Raw genomic sequence first — 16,053 nt, 5'->3', positions numbered from 1 at the left:
GAATACACTAATATGGCTATATTAAAGCACTGACGATGTGATTTTTGATTTTTGAACTACTGTTTAGATGACGTCATTTCACATACGGGACTCATACCGAGCAATGTGTAAGAACTATGGCGGCTCTTTTGGGCTACTTGTTTGCTCGTGAGAGAAGAGAGGTCTATCACGATGTGAATCCGGATTGCAGAAAGCTAGTGCACGGTCCACTAACAAGGTTTCACGTTTGTAGATGGCAATCTGAGAATACTGCATGCGTTGAAGTGAAACATGTTGTAGTGATCTGATGAGGCGATGCCGTCACATACTGGCTCACCGGACTGACCAAGTCGACAGCCAGACGCAATTAGATTTTAATGATATTATGCGCGTTCTGAAAGATTTGAATATGACACCATCTCGAGCTCAAGGTGACAGAAAATCTCAACATCAATTGCTATTAGATTTCTTGAGTACTCTGGTTAGTGGAAGAGATGTTGCAGTTTGCAGCTGAATGTTCTGGTCGACCTACGTCTACGTATCTTACATTTGGCGAACTGTGCTTGTTTGCTGTTGATTTACAAGGATCATCAGATGGTGGGAGCAGGTAGTGTGGTGATGTGATCATATCATGAACCAGAAATTTTAATTAATGTAAGCCTGATTTTTTATATTGAAATGTGAATATGTCAAAGTTAAAATTTTATGCAAGTTTGAAAACTTTTGCAATTTTGAAAATATGAAATTTCTGGTTTATGTATGATTGACTGTACAATGTGTTTATTTCAATGAAAATGTTGACTTTGTATGCAGTGATTATCACTTTGATAAAGTTGTCCATAGACGAAAGAGATTGCAGAGTGCTAATCCAGATATTGGAGGTGACATTTTAATTGATTGCATTTCATACTTAAAAATCAAATGAGACACGACTTGTACTCCTGGTCTACCTAACTTGAGCTGTGGGTGGGGCCTGGTGCATGTCATGAATCACACACACACACACACACATTTGGCACATAACCTTATATGATGTTATATGTTTGGTCTGCTTACATGTTGTTTAGTGAGATATCAAGTGTTCCTTGGTGGCTCGTGCAATCCAACAACTTGGAGGTGTGATATTGTGATTCCCATCTTAGAGGAGGCAGGAGTGACATTCTACAATCCAGTACTATATGCTCATATTCAACATCGTATTTCCTTGAATCATTAGAATGCCATGCTCAAATAGAATACCACTTTGTGTGCATGAGCATTATATACTGCAATGCATGGAAATCATCAGTGGAGAGAAGGAAAGAATACTATTTAGAAGCGCCATAGTACAATAGAAGAAGCTAGAAATGTTCTAAAGTAGTGGGTGAGATACGAGCACTTGCAGAAATAATGTCTACAAGCAGCTGTAATTCAAGAAGAGATTGACTGTGTTTCATGGCCATTTGATTGTTGATTCTTGGACGATTGTATGATATCACAATTTAGTATTATGATATGTTTGTTCCACTGTTTAATGTAATATGTTTTATACAAAGTGTGGGACTAAGCCAAAGATGTTCTAGATGATGACAAAATTGCATTGTTGCCCAAAATGATGATGGAAGTAGAATGTCATGCTTTGATAGATTGTCATGTTTACCTTGAATGCTTGTGATATTTTCAACTTTGCAAAACATTCGAATGCCATAGTATTCTATTCAAGGAAATCCGGTTTCTTTATATGTTTAGATTAGTTTATGCTTTTGATTTGATATATAGCAAGTTGACCGCTGGTGTGATGGCTTGATTGAAGTTGAAGAACAGGCCAAGCAGGTTACTGCAAAGTACTCCATGTACTCTCATAATATACTCTGCTACTGTGTCTGTTTCTCAGTCTGCTGACTTGTGCCTTTTTGTCATTGACAATCAAACAAGAGGCGTTGCATCGATGGTTGAAGCTGCATATTTGGCAGGTTTGCCGGTTTGCCGGTTTGCCATGCTGTACTGCTGTTGATCTCTTATTGTATGTATGTTCCATTCTAGCTTCTGGTCACCCTATCATACTCGTTATGGTTGATTTTGGTGAAAATGTGGAAATCGAGGGCATTCCTTTGTCGCCAAGGTTACATCTAGAAAGAGAGGTGTTTTTCTCATTAGATTGATAGATTGTTTAGGGAACTGCAAGATCTTAACAGAGGGCGAATCTTTGTTAGCAATCTAATGGCCTGGCAGGGATTACCTATATTTACTGACATTGCAACGGCAGCGAGAGCATGTTGCAAGGTTTGTTGTAACAATTAAACATCTGTTGGTTTGTGCACATAGCAATCATGCTAATAAATACAGTAGACATGGCTGCATTGAGACAGGGTCAGACAACTGATATCATTGATAGTTTGATGCTACGTGTGACATGTCAAAGAAGCATGTTAGACAAGCATACTTACAGAAGCTGATGCTCTTGGAAAGCTTCACACAACATGGCTGCTGTGTGGGTTTTGTGTGTGTTTAATTAAGTTAATCGTTTGTGTAAACGGTCAGGTTTTGAATTCTGGTATTTCTGTTACTTCACTGGGACCCAGTGATGGTGCACAACCAGCAAAACTCACAGGAGCATCCGTTGGTCGAAAGCTGCTGTAAGTGTAACAGAACAGCATATTGGGTTTGTCTAATTTCTTTATGTGCAGAGCTGTCCACGAAGCCTTCAGTCATTGCAAGCTTTTACAACTCAGCACTGTGTCTCGAAAGGAGGTTTACTTGTTACATAAGTCATTTTGTATGGTTTCATTATGCATTGTGTATAGGTTTCCTTGGTATTAAGGTCATTGTGTCTTCCTAATGTGGAAGCTGAGTGTGACATTAATTCAGTGTTGCCTTGTCCACATGATGATGGAGATGAGTCATATGATTTTAATGAATTCTGTAGTCTTGCAGCAGAAATGATGTCGCAGGTTAGAATCCGTAAAAGGTCATAAGATTATATTGATGTGTATTATTTGTTAGTCTACAAAATTTTTAATGCATAAAGATGTGTTCGAATTTAATCTCATTTATTAAATATTGTAGGACTAGGAAATAGTTTCCGCTGTTTACAGAAGTAAATTAGTGACCAATGAACTTTGTGTGTGTAAGGTTTATGAAGTAAATAGCAAGTTATTTGTCACTGTGCTGTATGGCTTTCTCACCATTACTAATTTCTTTCTTATAGTCACAATCAAAGACATTAGTACAGTCCACTTTGAATGGATTATCGCACCTAATATCGAGATGGTTGAGTAAGTGTAACCACTATTGGCTGCAAAGTGTCTGAATTAATAACATTTTTTGTGCCAATTAGATGTAATTTGTAGGTTTCTGTTCATTCGTGGGAGAAGTTGCACTTATTTTAGAGAAGTGTTTCTGGGTGGAAGCTGTGGTGGTTCTACTTGGAGACAGAAGATTACAATTCCAATGTTAAGAAAGCATGCAGTATCATTCTACAATCCGCATGTTTCTCGTTGGAGTGTCCGATTTCTACCTGTGGAGGCTGAGGCAAAAGCAAAATGCTGGTATCTTCTGTTTGTCATTGACGACAGTTGTAGATCAGTGGCATCATTAGTAGAGGTGGGTTCTGTAGAAACTCAACCATGTTGGTGAGAATTATTGTGTTTATTAAGGCCAGCAGGCAGGTAAAACGGACAAACAGACTGACAAACAGACAGTGACAGCTAGGGGAAATTGGTAGTTTAATTAAAGACAACTCTCTGGTCTCTTGTAGGTGGCAGGATTTATAGGAGAAGGTCGTCGCGTTGTTTTGTGTAGGAAGTTCATGAAAGAAGGAACCGAAGTTGATGGCCATCAGGTAATCTGAACATTAGGTGATGCTTTTGTGATACTTCCCAATTTTATGTGATTGGAGGTAACTGGCCGTGCTCTTCGAGACTACAATCGCGGGAGAAGTTACGTTTCTGAGTATGCAAATCAACAAAATGTTCCTGTCTTTGACAGTGAAGCTGAAGCTACACAATGCGTCATTGCCAGGCTGCGTGGGCAAGATACAGTAGACAAAGCAACTCGAGCTCTCAGGGGATTGCGAGGGTCAGTATCACTCGCTAGAACTTCAAGTCTCAGTAGACTATATGAACAGACATGAATGGCACGTCATTTTAAGTTTACTCCCATTCTATTTTTAAACTTTTTAAAAAACATAACGTTATAATCTAAAAACATTTCTATACAAGCTTTGAATAGTTTACTTCAGACTGGTCTAACGTGATGCTGCTAATAGAGTGTTGGTCATGTGATTCATGGAAAATGCCTCTCTAGAATTTTGAGACGCGTTACCGACGTTATTGCGTTGGAGTGTGTTATATTCTCACGTGCACCAACGCAACCTGTAAGTACACAGGCGGTAAAAGACGGACACCAAACTGCACATGGCGGAGCTTAAACCTGCAGCTGATGGGACACAACACGTACAGGAGGCGGACAGGTAAGGAATTATATGACTACAGGAGGCGGTAAGGAATTATATGCTACCGTGATGTCTCTGATTGGGAGGCTTTAATGACAACTTCAAATGTGCCCGTGACGCTACACAGTTGGCACCTGTCCTGAGGCGCAATCCGCATGCTGCATTCATGTCTATAGCTTAGAGCAATGTGTGATATGGTCCTTCCATTATCATGTGCCCCCTTTTGTAGGCGACGTCTCCTTAACTAGAGCTGGAGCTTTGTTTATCGCTAATGACCTACCTTCTTTTGACAGCGCTCAGACTGCAGACGGTAGCAAGACTTCTACATGTACAAAGGCCTTTGAAGCTGCAGGCATCCGCGAGCAAGCAGACTGTGTTGCTTTGTCTATAGAAGGAGATCGGCTAGTGTCTCAGAAACGGTACGAGGAAGGAATACCTTATCTAGAGGGAGCACTCATGCTTGGTTCTGATGATATTCAACTGAAAGGAGTCATTTGGAGCCTTCTGGGCACATCACACTTCCAGTTGGGAAACTACGAATCAGCTGCTCAATGCCACATGCACGATATGGCCATCTGTAAAGAGTCTGCTGACGAGGAAGGCGAGTTGAAAGCATGTTGCAACTTCGGGGTTGCCATGCAAATGCAGGGTAGGTTGAAGATGGCTGGACGAAGCTTTCTCAAATATATGGAAGGATGTAGCACAAGAAATAACCAGATAGGTGTTGCCAAAGCTTGCAACAATCTTGGATTGCTGTGGAAGACACAGGCAAAAAATGTACTACGAAAGGCATCCGAGTCTGACAGTGATGGTACAGAAGATGTGCAAGCCGAAGCAAGGAAGCACATTCAAAGGGCTGTTGATTACTTTCAGAAATATCTTGAGTTGGTCAAAGCATCAGGAAACAAGTGTGAATCCATAATTTAAGAGTTACACTGTCACTCTTTGAAGCCTATTTCTTTAAACAGGGTAAATGAAGGAAGAGCTTATGGCCATCTGGGAATATGCTATGAGTTAATACGAGATTATGCCGAAGCTCTGAGATGGCACGAGAAGGTTGACCATCAGTATTGTATAGACTATAGTTGTAGCTTCCTAATATAAAGTGCTTGATGTAGCGTTTAGAAATTGCGAAGGAGCTTGACGACCACCAGGCAGAGAGCAGGGCCTACTGCAACATTGGTAATTGCAAGAGAGGACAAGGAGACATGATAGGAGCAATTGAATTCTACCTGAAGGTCAGCATAGCATGACAGTGTCTGCATGCTAAAATATGCTGACAATGTCTATTTGTAGGACATGGAGCTATGCGTTAGCACAGACAATTACACTGGACAGACTATTACTGCACGAAATCTTGGCAGCACATATGAAGTACTAGGGGACATCGAGAAATGCCTCGAGTGGCACCAGAAGGTCTCATTATTTGTCACTTTCTGTAATGATAATGATTGCTTCATATCTAAATGTGGTTATTAGCATTTTGCTCTGTGTAAGAAAACAGATGACGTCGAAGGGCAACTCTTAGCTCTGTCGACCCTGGCGTCTTTGTACGAAGAGCTTGATGATATTGAACTAGCTCTGCAACATTACCGACAGGTACAGTCCATTTTTAGCCAATCACTTCAGCTTGTACATGTATGTGCTTTGTCTATTATTTCTGTTAGCAAACTAGTCTACTAAAGGAGTTGAACGATCACGAAGGCATGGCTCAGTTACATGACGCCATTCGTCGACTGCAGGAGTCACAAGGAAGGCCAGCTAGCCCAAGGAAAGACATGAGTCCTGTTATAAGAAAAAAGGAAAGAGTCAAGCAAAGCTCAATGCTGAAAACGATGAGGCGTCTAAAGAAGGGAACCATTCGTCTTCTATTCCACAAGAAAGACCGACGGTCAGTTGTCACTAAAGCAGAAAGTTCGGAAGGACTTGTTGAAACACCACAAACTAAACGCAAAACAAGCATTGAGGCCCAATTTATGCCCCATTCAGCTGTTATGTCTCCTGAAGATCTAACCAGTATCAGTGCTGAAGCAAGTAGTCTTTCATCACAACAACAGGAGTTAGACTGGGACACCTCTGTTCATATGGATGGATTACTCGAACAAGTTCTGGAAGCTGTAGATGTAGCTGCTAACGATGTTTTCTCTAGTGACAGACCGATGACTACATTTATTCTCAGACCACAAAGCAAATTTGAATCAACATCGTTTGATAACACGGCTACCCCTATCGATATCAACAAAAAAGAAAAGGTACAAGGAAAAAGCAAGCCAAGGAGGAGCAAGAATGCTCCCAAAATCTATTCACAGTTGTTTGGAGGCTCTACACACACAAAAGAAATAGAACGACAAGTAAAAAGCATGAAAGGAGACAAAGGAGACGGATTTGTTCCACCAGATGTAACAGCAGAGTGGGACAACTGGATGGCACTATCTCGGTGAGCCAGTAACTTTTTTGTATTAACCAATTAATTGTTATGAACAAGACTTCTATCATTATTGCAAATTTCATCTGTTGATACAGAGAGCTGGCAAGATGCGATTCTTTGCATATTGATGAGTCCCTCTTTGAAAACTGACTGACCAGATCATAACTGCTGTTATTAGTAGCATTTTATCTGCATTAGTAGTATCGAGATTGCTATGATAATTCTGTTTCTTGAAATCTGTAACAATGCATCGACAATTAACAACACGGAGAGTAGCGTATACAATTGGAATTGCTGACTTGCACTTTGGACACTTGTAAAACACTGTCTGCCCCTCATCTGCTGATCTGGTTTGCAGCGTATGATACACCATACGTTTGTTGCCACAGTTTGGACACACTTTTTCAGCCTGCATATTGCGCAGTTAATAGAATCAAGTAGCCAAACGCTTCGTGTGACATACTAAAGGACCATCCAGTTCTGTTTTTTCCTTCTTAGAAGTGACCTTTGTAGCGTATGTCTTGCATGAGTACTCTTCCACACCCTCAAACACTAATGAAAATATAAGTATACAACACACTGTCACACAAATAAAAATGGCAAATGGATAAGGAGGGAGGGAGGGGAGAGGGGAGAGGAGAAAGAGAGGATATCATGTCCTTACATTACACACACACAGGACATAAATCAACTGAACGATAGTTAAATTGTCCTCCGCCGCAATTAATGCAGGCCTGATAGACAGGGTCAGTTAACGCCTGCTGTATTTAAGATTGAATAATTAATTAACACTAGACCGTCTATCACCTAGCTATATAATATAAACGATTTTACTTTTAATTGCTTGGTATATCAGATTCACCCATACTATAGGTCAAATTTAACTGTCAAATTGCACAGCAGACATTCAGTGAACTACCAAATTACGTTATTTCAATATGTACATGTGTGGTCAAATTACCTTGTTCTGTTTACCGTTTGTTTCGAAGAAAAAATAGAATAACCAAAAGAGTATTGTCTACGGATCTCACCTGAAGCATTTATCTTATAACTGCACAGCAAGCACGTCACAACATCACTGATCCCGGGCAGAGGAAGAAGTGTGCCACAATGAGGACAAAAACTAGCATCACAAGAGAATGACACTTTGGCCATAGCCTTGGCTACCAGACCAGACCTTTCGATATCAATCGCGCGTGCGTGGAACATGTATGCCGATGCTCTTCTTATTGTGGCCATTTCTGTTATTACAGCGCTTCTCTCGGAAGGTACACGAGATACTCCTTTGTCGTTTCTTTGTAACTGATGTCGTAGGATAGTTTCGATTTTAGTTTGAAGGAATGAATTAGCGTTTTGACAGACAGACAGACAGACAGACAGACAGACAGACAGACAGACAGATAATTTATTGTCATACAGATTCTACTTGTACATATGCTAGGATGTTTTAAATACAAATCAGTCCTTGCAAACAACAAAGTCATTAATTAACTAATGGACTTGACTTTGAATGTCAAAATTAAATAATCTATCTAAATCACCATGATTAGGTGACAGTTTTGAAGTTTTCTACAGACACAGACAGACAGACAGACAGACAGACAGACAGACTTGTTGAGGTTTGTAGTAACCATCATGTACTCTAAATTGTGATTTATCAAATATATGAGAAAGACAGACAGACAAACAGACAGACAGACAGGCAAGCAGACAGACAGATGTACAGACAGACAGACAGAGGTAGAAACTTGATCTGGATCGGACAGACTTAGATGTATTTGTGCAAGCATACAATCGTGTTTTCTTATGTCTTAGCAATCACCTGGGTGTTAGTTTATCGAACTGACACGTACAAGAGATTGAAGGCATCTATAGAAAAGCAGAGCAAGCGTCGTATGCTTTTATTTGCAAGTTGTCATTTTGAAAATGCCATTATCGTACTTTTGTTTTGTGGGACAGTTGAAAGAAAAAAGGAGGCAGTGACCGACATCAGTAAACAAGGAGGACAAAAGAGGAAACTTGGTTTGTACTGTATAATCATGCTGTTGGTCAGTGACTTCATGTGTGATTGTATGTCTGTTAATTTCGAAACACAATGATCTACATGACATACAGTATACGTATATTTAATAGAGCACTAAGGCAAACAGTTTGTCTGGTTGTGTATCTGTTTGATTGAATGCTATCCTGTCATTCTATATATCGGTGCTGTACTGTTGCTTTTTATGTCAACCACAGAGAAGGCAGAAGAACGCTTGAAAACAAACAACAGGGACTTGTCTTTGGTAGGAAAACGAAAACATTTTTTATTCATTCTTATCATGCTTTGGTGCGAGTGTGTGTGTGTGTGGTTGCAAGGTAAAGATGAAGTCAATGGTTGCTATCAGTTTTACTTTTATGGCTCTAATGGGAATGTTCAACACACTGTAAGTCTTTCCTTGACAAAAGTTCAAATGAGATACGTACTAGTAGTAGTGTGTGGTCGTATTTGTTTGAGTATGCACCATACAAGGAATATTTGATAATAGTAAATATTTGTTATGACCTTTTCTTGCTGTTTTAGATTTGATGGTCGCATTGTTGCCAAACTTCCTTTTGAGCCCATCTCACTTCTGCAGGGACTCTCACATCGAAACCTAATGGGATCTGATTACACTGACTGCTCTTTCATCTTTCTCTACATTTTATGTACCATGTCAATACGACAGGTTGGTGCATATATTGAGCACACAGATTAACTTAGAAGGCAAAGTCAATTAAGCATGCAGATGTTAGTAAACCGGTTTAATAGAACTGTTGATGAATTTTTGTCAAATAATAGCTTTAATGAATGCGGTGAGTAATAGCATTTTAGATGCTCACTTACACAACTGAAATTTGTGCATCTAACTTGTCCTGTAACTGCATGGATTGAGCCATAGGGAGTAGTAGAATTAGTGCAGATCAAGTATGTAACTACTCTCTCTCTCTCTCTCTCTCTCTCTCTCTCTCTCTAAGAAAATTCGGCATATGCTAATTAACGTCTAATAGATTTGAACAAATCTGTGAATTTTTGCTGTATCAATTAATTAATTGTTGCTTGTTTATGTATTTTACATGATAGTTTTAATTATTATAATTAAATTTAGTACATGTTTTTGTTTTTTAGAATGTTCAGAAGGCGTTTGGTAATGCGCCGTCAAGAGCTGCGAGCAAACTTGCAGGAGGTTTGTTTCAACCTCCTTCTACTAAGTAGCCATAGTTGCAGTACAAGTCAGACAAACAATTTGCAAGTTGCAATTAGAAGATATAGTAGGCTACTGTAGCTTTTCAAATTACGTCGATGTTCAGTCTACCGCTTGCAAGAAGTATTGTACTGTGGGTATATATGAATTGCGTGAAAGTATGACTGAAGTCACAAAGGGGCTCAAGAGTCTGCGCAGTGTGAGAATTCCGAGGTCAGTACGACGCGCGCATTATTAGTTAGTTGGCATGGGGCGCAAGGTGAAACTAGCCACTTGTTGTCTAAATCAGTGGGCTTTAGACTTCGATGACAACGCAAAACGAATTCTGGCGAGTAAGTGAGGGTAACGTGTGTTTAGATGTTCTGTGTTACGCTTTACTCGCTTTGCAGGTATTGCAGAGTCCAAGAGGCGAAGAGCAGCTTACAGACTAGGGCCAGAGCTAGAGATTTGGTATTCAAACTCTAAATTGTATTACCTGCTAATTGATTATTAATTGAGGTGTACATGGACACACACACACACACGCACACACACACACACACACACACACACACACACACACACACACACACACACACACACCACACACACACACACACACACACACACACACACACACACACACACACACACAACTGAAGTTTCTAAGTCAGTTGTTTACGAGGGTTGGTGGTAGATTTATGTTTTTGTAGTGGGTACGGTTGTGCAGATCATTTCTTGGAGAGCGATACGTTCCTGCACTGTTTCCAGGTGCTTGTTGACCTTCTCGAGTCGCCAGTTACTGCAGACATCATCTGTGATGTTGGAATGTTGGTGAAATTTTTACATGTTGGTGCTTGAATTTATTGTCTGAATTTTTTGCTAGGCCTGTGATGCATCGCAACGTTCGATACAACTGTCGTGTGATATTCTTCAATAGAAAGATATTGCTTATTCGGCCAAAGATGCATCTGGCAATGGATGGCAATTACAGAGAAGGTCGGTGGTTTACACCTTGGAATAGACCAAGGTTTGTACAGAATGATTTAGGCTTATATATTCATACTGTAATTGCTCTACATGGTAGATGTGTATACAGTGTCAACTCACTGGCATAAATTGCCACAAGACTTGTTTAGTTTTGTTATACTATTATATTGTATATTCACAAAATACATCTTTAGAAGCAGTCAGTAATTTAGCAGTTAGTAGAGAATGTCTATTGATTGTTTTTCCATAAGTTTGTTTGAATATATACAGAGAGACAGAAGATTATTATTTACCACGAATGATTCAAGATGTGACTGGACAGGTGACTGTACCATTCGGGGATGCCATCATAGCTACCTTGGACACTTGCATAGGAACTGAGATATGTGAAGAGCTGTTTACACCAAACAGGCAATGTTGTCAATTATGTATGTACATGTTTAATGGTGCAATTTAGTTCTCTGATTTAGTCCTCACATTCACATGGGTTTGGATGGTGTCGAGATTTTTACTAATGCCAGTGGAAGTCATCATTCTTTGAGGAAGCTTCATGTTCGAGTTGATCTAATGCGAGGGGCAACAGCAAGGGTAGTGGACTTCAGTTGAGTCAGTGATGCATGCAAACATTAGTTCTCACTGTTGTCGATGGTGGCAGGTTGGTGGCGTCTATGTTTATTCAAATTTGAGAGGATGTGATGGGGAGAGAGTATATTATGATGGCTGTGCAATGGTTATGGTCAACGGTGAAATTGTAGCTCAAGGCGAACAATTCTCATTGGAAGAAGTGGTATAGACAGTGGAGAGTCGTAAACTGTGCATGTGAAACTATGCTTTAACAATCGTGTCTTAATTTTTATAATAAACTCATTTGCTTTGGATTTACATTATTGTTTGTTGCTTTTGTTAGGAGGTCATTACTGCCACGGTTGATCTAGAAGATGTAAGAGCCTTTCGTGGATTACGTCCCAGTGCTTGCAGTCAAAGTGCAAAAGCACCAGGATATCCTCGTGTCTTTGTTGACTATGCTCTCACATCATGTGATGATATTAGCATTTGCATCAGTCCTCCTATACAAGTGAAGTACCATACACCAGAAGAGGAGATTTGGTGTGTAAAGTACATTGAAACTACAATAAGATATAATGATCATTGTAAGATGGTTGTGCTAGCTTGGGACCAGCTTGTTGGCTGTGGGATTATCTTCGAAGAAGTAAACAGGTATTCTATACAATTTGATTATTTGCATGCAATACACGGTTTTGTCTATGTACACTGTAGTAGATAAGTTAATAAATATGTACACATGCATTGGTTTATTGGATATACACTATAGTATAATACATATTGTGTGGTTTAGGCTGGGTTTTTTCTACCACTCAGTGGTGGTATTGACAGTTCTGCAACCGCATGTATTGTGTCATCAATGTGTCACTTGGTTTGTGATGCTGCTCAGTTAGGAAGTAAGTTACCTGACTGTTATGCAGACACGAGTAAGAGAATGAATGTATGTTAGATCAGAGTGTCATAGTGGACTGTAGACGAATTATTGGAGTGTCTGTTGATGGTGAATATGTTCCTGCTGACCCGAAAGAGCTTTGCAAGTATTTGGTATTTGAACTTTAGATCGAGTGTCTAATAATACAACTGTTTTTGGTTAGTCGTATTTTTGTCACATGTTACATGGGTACCGAAAATTCATCAGCTGAGACAAGATCAAGAGCAGGGAATTTAGCGAAGGAAATTGGAAGGTTTATGGTTTATGCACTGTCAGATGCAAGTTTGGGGGTTGTTTATTTGGAGGCATACATAGCCATCTGACAATGGCAAAGTTTACTTTTGGAATTATGTACAATTTCTGTATGTGTGTACATGTTGAACATGTGTGAACAGAGTGTTTCAGTTTTGTGTGTTGGGGCATGCAGAGCAAAGGTTAGGTAGGTAAGGGGCTCAAGTTTTTATAGTGGTTATTGTTTATAGTTACCATTTGAGCATTGGTATTGACACCGCAGTCAGAGCTGTAATAGGAATATTTAAGACAGTTACTAAACTAACGCCACAGTTCAAAGTTTATGGCGGATCGGAGAGAGAAAACCTTGCACTACAGAATGTTCAGGCAAGAAGTCACTAGAATTTGAAAGTTAATTGGTGATTGGTTCAATAAGTCATGGTGTAGGCTCGTTTGAGGATGGTGTTGTCCTACTTGTTTGCACAGCTCATCTGTTGGACTCGTGGTACTAATGGAGGTCTGCTAGTTTTGGGATCTGCTAATGTTGATGAAAGGTACAGTAATGTAATGCATTTTCCGTGATGTTGGGACTTATTTAATCAAGTTCCTTGTGTATTCTGCTTAGTTTAAGAGGTTACATGACTAAGTATGATTGCTCCAGTGCAGATCTTAATCCCATTGGCAGTATCAGTAAAACTGATCTAAGAAGTTTTATTAAGTTTGCAATGCAGCATTTTGGATTGAAATCATTAGGAAGGTGAGCAACCAGTGTTTAAAGTTACATTTCCATTTACTGAACTGTGATTTCAACAGCATTTATTCAGCTTCACCAACAGCTGAATTAGAGCCGATGACGAACAACTATGTACAAACAGATGAAGTTTGTACATGACGGTTTGAAGTGTTGATTCTGGATTGATGAGTAGTGCATCTGTAGGATGATATGGGAATGAGTTATGCTGAATTATCTGTGTTTGGCCGATTGCGAAAACTAATGCTTTGTGGACCATATAGTATGTTCTGCAAATTGGTTCATCAGTGGAAAGACAGCTGGTCTCCATTGCAGGTACATTAATTAATGGGAAATGTGTCTCTCTTTGGTTGTTTATTAATTACATGAATTACAATGTTTAATACTACACGTGCTTGTTTTAGTTTGCTGCTCTTGGGATTGGTTTTAATTTGTTGCTGCTTTCTTGCCTAACTTCAGTACAGTATGTATAGGAAAGAGATTGGCAATGCTTGGCTGACATTAGCACTATATACAGTCGAGAATGTTATTAGACATGTAAAAAATAGTTGTGTCCAGGGCAATGTAAGAGACTAAGGGATGCAACAGAACCTTTAATACATCTACAACAGATTCAGAGATCAGTTGACTTTCTACATTATAATGTGTAGGTGGCTGAAAAGGTGAAGCATTTCTTTCGCTGCTACTCTATCAATCGTCACAAGATGACAGTTCTAACACCATCTTATCACGCTGAAGGATATAGTCCAGATGACAACAGATTTGATTTTCGTCAGTTTCTCTACAACACACATTGGCCCAGACAGTTCAGATGCATTGATGAGGAAGTATATTCTGTCATTGTAAATTTCTGTTTGCTTCTCTCTATGTTTTGGTGGGTAGGTTGGTAAGCTTGATGATGTTGATGGATCAACCCAAGAGCAGTCAGAGCAGGTTTCTCAATCTTGATAAGTTTTATTAGTAAAATTGTAACTAAGACATAAGGGCAAGCCATTAGTGAACAATTCATGAGTAAGACAATGCTTGCCTGCCAAACAAATTAAAGAAACAAACCGAAGGGAGAACATAACATCTGTGGCGGAGGTAACAACCTTGCTCTATTAATGTATGTTGCATGATCAAATTTGTTGTGGCCATGCCTCAATACAGTGGGCCCTCTGTCGCCTTGATAGTGATGAGTTTTTTGGTGGATGTACAGCATTGAGTTGTGTGTGTGTGTGTGTGTGTGTGTGTGTGTGTGTGTGGTGTGTGTGTGTGTGGTGTGTGTGTGTGTGCACGCGCACGCGCATGCGCCTGTTCATGAATATTCGTTGTGATATACAAATTGTATTTCATAATAATGCCGTGATAGATATTCTGTCTTAGGATAACAACATTCTTAAGATACCACACAATCCGTTGGCACGTCAATCTTCCAAAACAAAATCAAGAAAACGAAAGAGAATGACCAAGACTGTGGATACTAAAACATGTGCCACAACATCAGCTGTGGAACCAGAAACATCATTATATGACAATGAAACTCGCCATTCTTCCAGGCAATTGATTGATCGGCCAACTAAATGGAAGGTTGCCTCCTCCAATCTCATTGAATCACAGGAGGGGAAATCATCAGTGTCATGGATTGGTCATCCTAAAGCTGCAAGACCAAGACTGAAAGCACATGGTGTTGAAACTAGATTGAAGAAGCAAAGGTCAATATTAGGATCAGGGAAGAAGTTCAGACAAGTATTGGACAGAAATAAGCAATGGACAGGAACAACATATGGTAGAGAAACTAATGAGAGCAGAGTTTTGAGGAGTGGCACCGTCAAGCGATTTCGAGAAAGCAGTCATGAGGCTCTAAGTCCAGTGACAGTATTGGAAGAGCAAAGAGAGGATTTTTCTGCAGGTTCAGTTAGGAGAAAAGTACTTGCCACATCTACTGCTGCTCATGGAGGCAACTTTCAACCGGAGAAAGAAGAGAACTCATGACAAACATGGCTAACCGGCTGTGTTGTTTTGTGGTATGTCACAAATTAGACAAACCATTTTTAAATGTTTGGTTATGGTCAATGTAATGCATTTCTTGTTTGTCACACCAGACTCCCAGAGACGTTTGACATAACATGTCAGCTGTTTGTTTGTATTGTCTGTCTGTCTTGCTTGTCTGTCTTTCTGTCAAATTTCAATTTACATAGATCAATGGTAGTACAGGTAAAGTAAACACAAACGTTAAGATCTGTCTGTCAGTCTGTCTGTGATTTTTATAAATTTTTCTAACAAATTGGTGTTAATAATAAATGCAGCTTGTCTCCAATGACAATTTTCATTTTAACCAAGGCTATGTATGCTCTGTCTCTATATCTGTATTGTTGGAAGCCATTTATGAAGCACAAACTGCTAATGGGTTACATATTAGACCAGGACATGTAAATTCGACTGGATTAGCCCAAACTTGTGCTAGTCATCATTACATGTATGATACATAAACATGGCAGTTTCAACTGCTTCCCAAGTCTCTATGTCTGCCTTCAACAGGATTCACAAACCAGTCAGTAATAT

At 39.6% G+C, this 16,053-nt stretch overlaps 5 protein-coding genes across 7 annotated transcripts; 4 read left to right on the top strand and 1 right to left on the bottom strand.

Moving 5' to 3' along the window:
- The first annotated feature begins 35 nt into the window (after positions 1-35).
- LOC134190904 (uncharacterized) lies at positions 36-4,094 on the top strand. Of its 2 annotated transcripts, XM_062659443.1 has the most exons (16): positions 36-217; positions 280-410; positions 466-586; positions 793-860; positions 1,047-1,150; positions 1,738-1,791; positions 1,853-1,931; positions 2,002-2,080; positions 2,133-2,241; positions 2,500-2,594; positions 2,646-2,709; positions 2,763-2,909; positions 3,167-3,233; positions 3,296-3,561; positions 3,716-3,799; positions 3,857-4,094. In XM_062659443.1, the coding sequence occupies exons 1-16, from the start codon at positions 117-119 to the stop codon at positions 4,088-4,090; spliced, it is 1,803 nt and encodes a 600-aa protein (XP_062515427.1). In that variant the 5' UTR covers positions 36-116; the 3' UTR covers positions 4,091-4,094. The 2 variants fall into 2 exon arrangements, with proteins under 2 accessions (XP_062515427.1, XP_062515428.1); XM_062659444.1 differs by lacking the exons at positions 3,167-3,233; positions 3,296-3,561; positions 3,716-3,799; positions 3,857-4,094 and adding an exon at positions 3,025-3,117.
- Positions 4,095-4,324: 230 nt separating this feature from the next.
- LOC134190902 (G-protein-signaling modulator 1-like) lies at positions 4,325-7,076 on the top strand. Its single transcript, XM_062659442.1, has 8 exons — positions 4,325-4,429; positions 4,705-5,319; positions 5,380-5,467; positions 5,530-5,649; positions 5,708-5,827; positions 5,891-6,010; positions 6,079-6,848; positions 6,935-7,076. Exons 1-8 carry the CDS (start codon positions 4,374-4,376, stop codon positions 6,987-6,989), a joined length of 1,944 nt encoding a protein of 647 aa, XP_062515426.1. The 5' UTR covers positions 4,325-4,373; the 3' UTR covers positions 6,990-7,076.
- On the bottom strand, positions 6,936-8,001 carry LOC134190909 (DNA-directed RNA polymerase I subunit RPA12-like). Its single transcript, XM_062659448.1, has 4 exons — positions 7,871-8,001; positions 7,303-7,391; positions 7,139-7,248; positions 6,936-7,076 (listed from the first exon to the last, which is right to left on the bottom strand). Exons 1-4 carry the CDS (start codon positions 7,992-7,994, stop codon positions 7,052-7,054), a joined length of 348 nt encoding a protein of 115 aa, XP_062515432.1. The 5' UTR covers positions 7,995-8,001; the 3' UTR covers positions 6,936-7,051.
- Positions 8,002-8,032: 31 nt separating this feature from the next.
- Positions 8,033-10,239, top strand: LOC134190901 (calcium load-activated calcium channel-like). Its single transcript, XM_062659441.1, has 7 exons — positions 8,033-8,107; positions 8,655-8,732; positions 8,799-8,861; positions 9,078-9,124; positions 9,198-9,265; positions 9,403-9,547; positions 9,988-10,239. The coding sequence occupies exons 1-7, from the start codon at positions 8,047-8,049 to the stop codon at positions 10,072-10,074; spliced, it is 549 nt and encodes a 182-aa protein (XP_062515425.1). The 5' UTR covers positions 8,033-8,046; the 3' UTR covers positions 10,075-10,239.
- A 13-nt stretch (positions 10,240-10,252) lies between these two features.
- LOC134190900 (glutamine-dependent NAD(+) synthetase-like) lies at positions 10,253-15,825 on the top strand. 2 transcript variants are annotated; one of them, XM_062659439.1, is made up of 20 exons: positions 10,253-10,395; positions 10,453-10,513; positions 10,756-10,872; positions 10,929-11,072; positions 11,303-11,443; positions 11,503-11,620; positions 11,688-11,819; positions 11,940-12,139; positions 12,202-12,250; positions 12,390-12,492; positions 12,546-12,633; positions 12,691-12,780; positions 13,010-13,145; positions 13,206-13,312; positions 13,384-13,515; positions 13,572-13,638; positions 13,696-13,824; positions 14,160-14,336; positions 14,392-14,442; positions 14,875-15,825. In XM_062659439.1, exons 1-20 carry the CDS (start codon positions 10,311-10,313, stop codon positions 15,481-15,483), a joined length of 2,736 nt encoding a protein of 911 aa, XP_062515423.1. In that variant the 5' UTR covers positions 10,253-10,310; the 3' UTR covers positions 15,484-15,825. The 2 variants fall into 2 exon arrangements, with proteins under 2 accessions (XP_062515423.1, XP_062515424.1); XM_062659440.1 differs by lacking the exons at positions 10,253-10,395; positions 10,453-10,513; positions 10,756-10,872 and having other exon boundaries at positions 10,998-11,041.
- Positions 15,826-16,053: the final 228 nt, after the last annotated feature.

The sequence above is a fragment of the Corticium candelabrum genome, chromosome 15, assembly GCF_963422355.1.
Source record: "Corticium candelabrum chromosome 15, ooCorCand1.1, whole genome shotgun sequence".
NCBI classification, from domain to species: domain Eukaryota; kingdom Metazoa; phylum Porifera; class Homoscleromorpha; order Homosclerophorida; family Plakinidae; genus Corticium; species Corticium candelabrum.
Note: the sequence above shows the minus strand (reverse complement) of the source record. Positions and strands in the feature narration are given on the sequence as shown.

Bases quoted from the DNA above. Each gene is read 5' to 3' on its own strand.
- LOC134190904 (XM_062659443.1), top strand. From the start codon at position 117: ATGGCGGCTCTTTTGGGCTACTTGTTTGCTCGTGAGAGAAGAGAGGTC. The intron at 2,595-2,645 runs GTAAGTGTAACA...CTTTATGTGCAG, and splicing joins TCCGTTGGTCGAAAGCTGCT to AGCTGTCCACGAAGCCTTCA. The intron at 3,800-3,856 runs GTAATCTGAACA...ATGTGATTGGAG, and splicing joins CCGAAGTTGATGGCCATCAG to GTAACTGGCCGTGCTCTTCG.
- LOC134190902 (XM_062659442.1), top strand. From the start codon at position 4,374: ATGGCGGAGCTTAAACCTGCAGCTGATGGGACACAACACGTACAGGAG. The intron at 4,430-4,704 runs GTAAGGAATTAT...TTCTTTTGACAG, and splicing joins CACGTACAGGAGGCGGACAG to CGCTCAGACTGCAGACGGTA. The intron at 5,650-5,707 runs GTCAGCATAGCA...GTCTATTTGTAG, and splicing joins CAATTGAATTCTACCTGAAG to GACATGGAGCTATGCGTTAG.
- LOC134190909 (XM_062659448.1), bottom strand. From the start codon at position 7,994: ATGGCCAAAGTGTCATTCTCTTGTGATGCTAGTTTTTGTCCTCATTGT. The intron at 7,392-7,870 runs GTGAGATCCGTA...TATTTTCATTAG, and splicing joins TTATAAGATAAATGCTTCAG to TGTTTGAGGGTGTGGAAGAG. The intron at 7,249-7,302 runs GTATGTCACACG...CGCAATATGCAG, and splicing joins CAGAACTGGATGGTCCTTTA to GCTGAAAAAGTGTGTCCAAA.
- LOC134190901 (XM_062659441.1), top strand. From the start codon at position 8,047: ATGTATGCCGATGCTCTTCTTATTGTGGCCATTTCTGTTATTACAGCG. The intron at 9,266-9,402 runs GTAAGTCTTTCC...TTGCTGTTTTAG, and splicing joins ATGGGAATGTTCAACACACT to ATTTGATGGTCGCATTGTTG. The intron at 9,548-9,987 runs GTTGGTGCATAT...TTTGTTTTTTAG, and splicing joins GTACCATGTCAATACGACAG to AATGTTCAGAAGGCGTTTGG.
- LOC134190900 (XM_062659439.1), top strand. From the start codon at position 10,311: ATGGGGCGCAAGGTGAAACTAGCCACTTGTTGTCTAAATCAGTGGGCT. The intron at 12,781-13,009 runs GTTTATGGTTTA...TATTGTTTATAG, and splicing joins TTAGCGAAGGAAATTGGAAG to TTACCATTTGAGCATTGGTA. The intron at 13,313-13,383 runs GTACAGTAATGT...TATTCTGCTTAG, and splicing joins TCTGCTAATGTTGATGAAAG to TTTAAGAGGTTACATGACTA.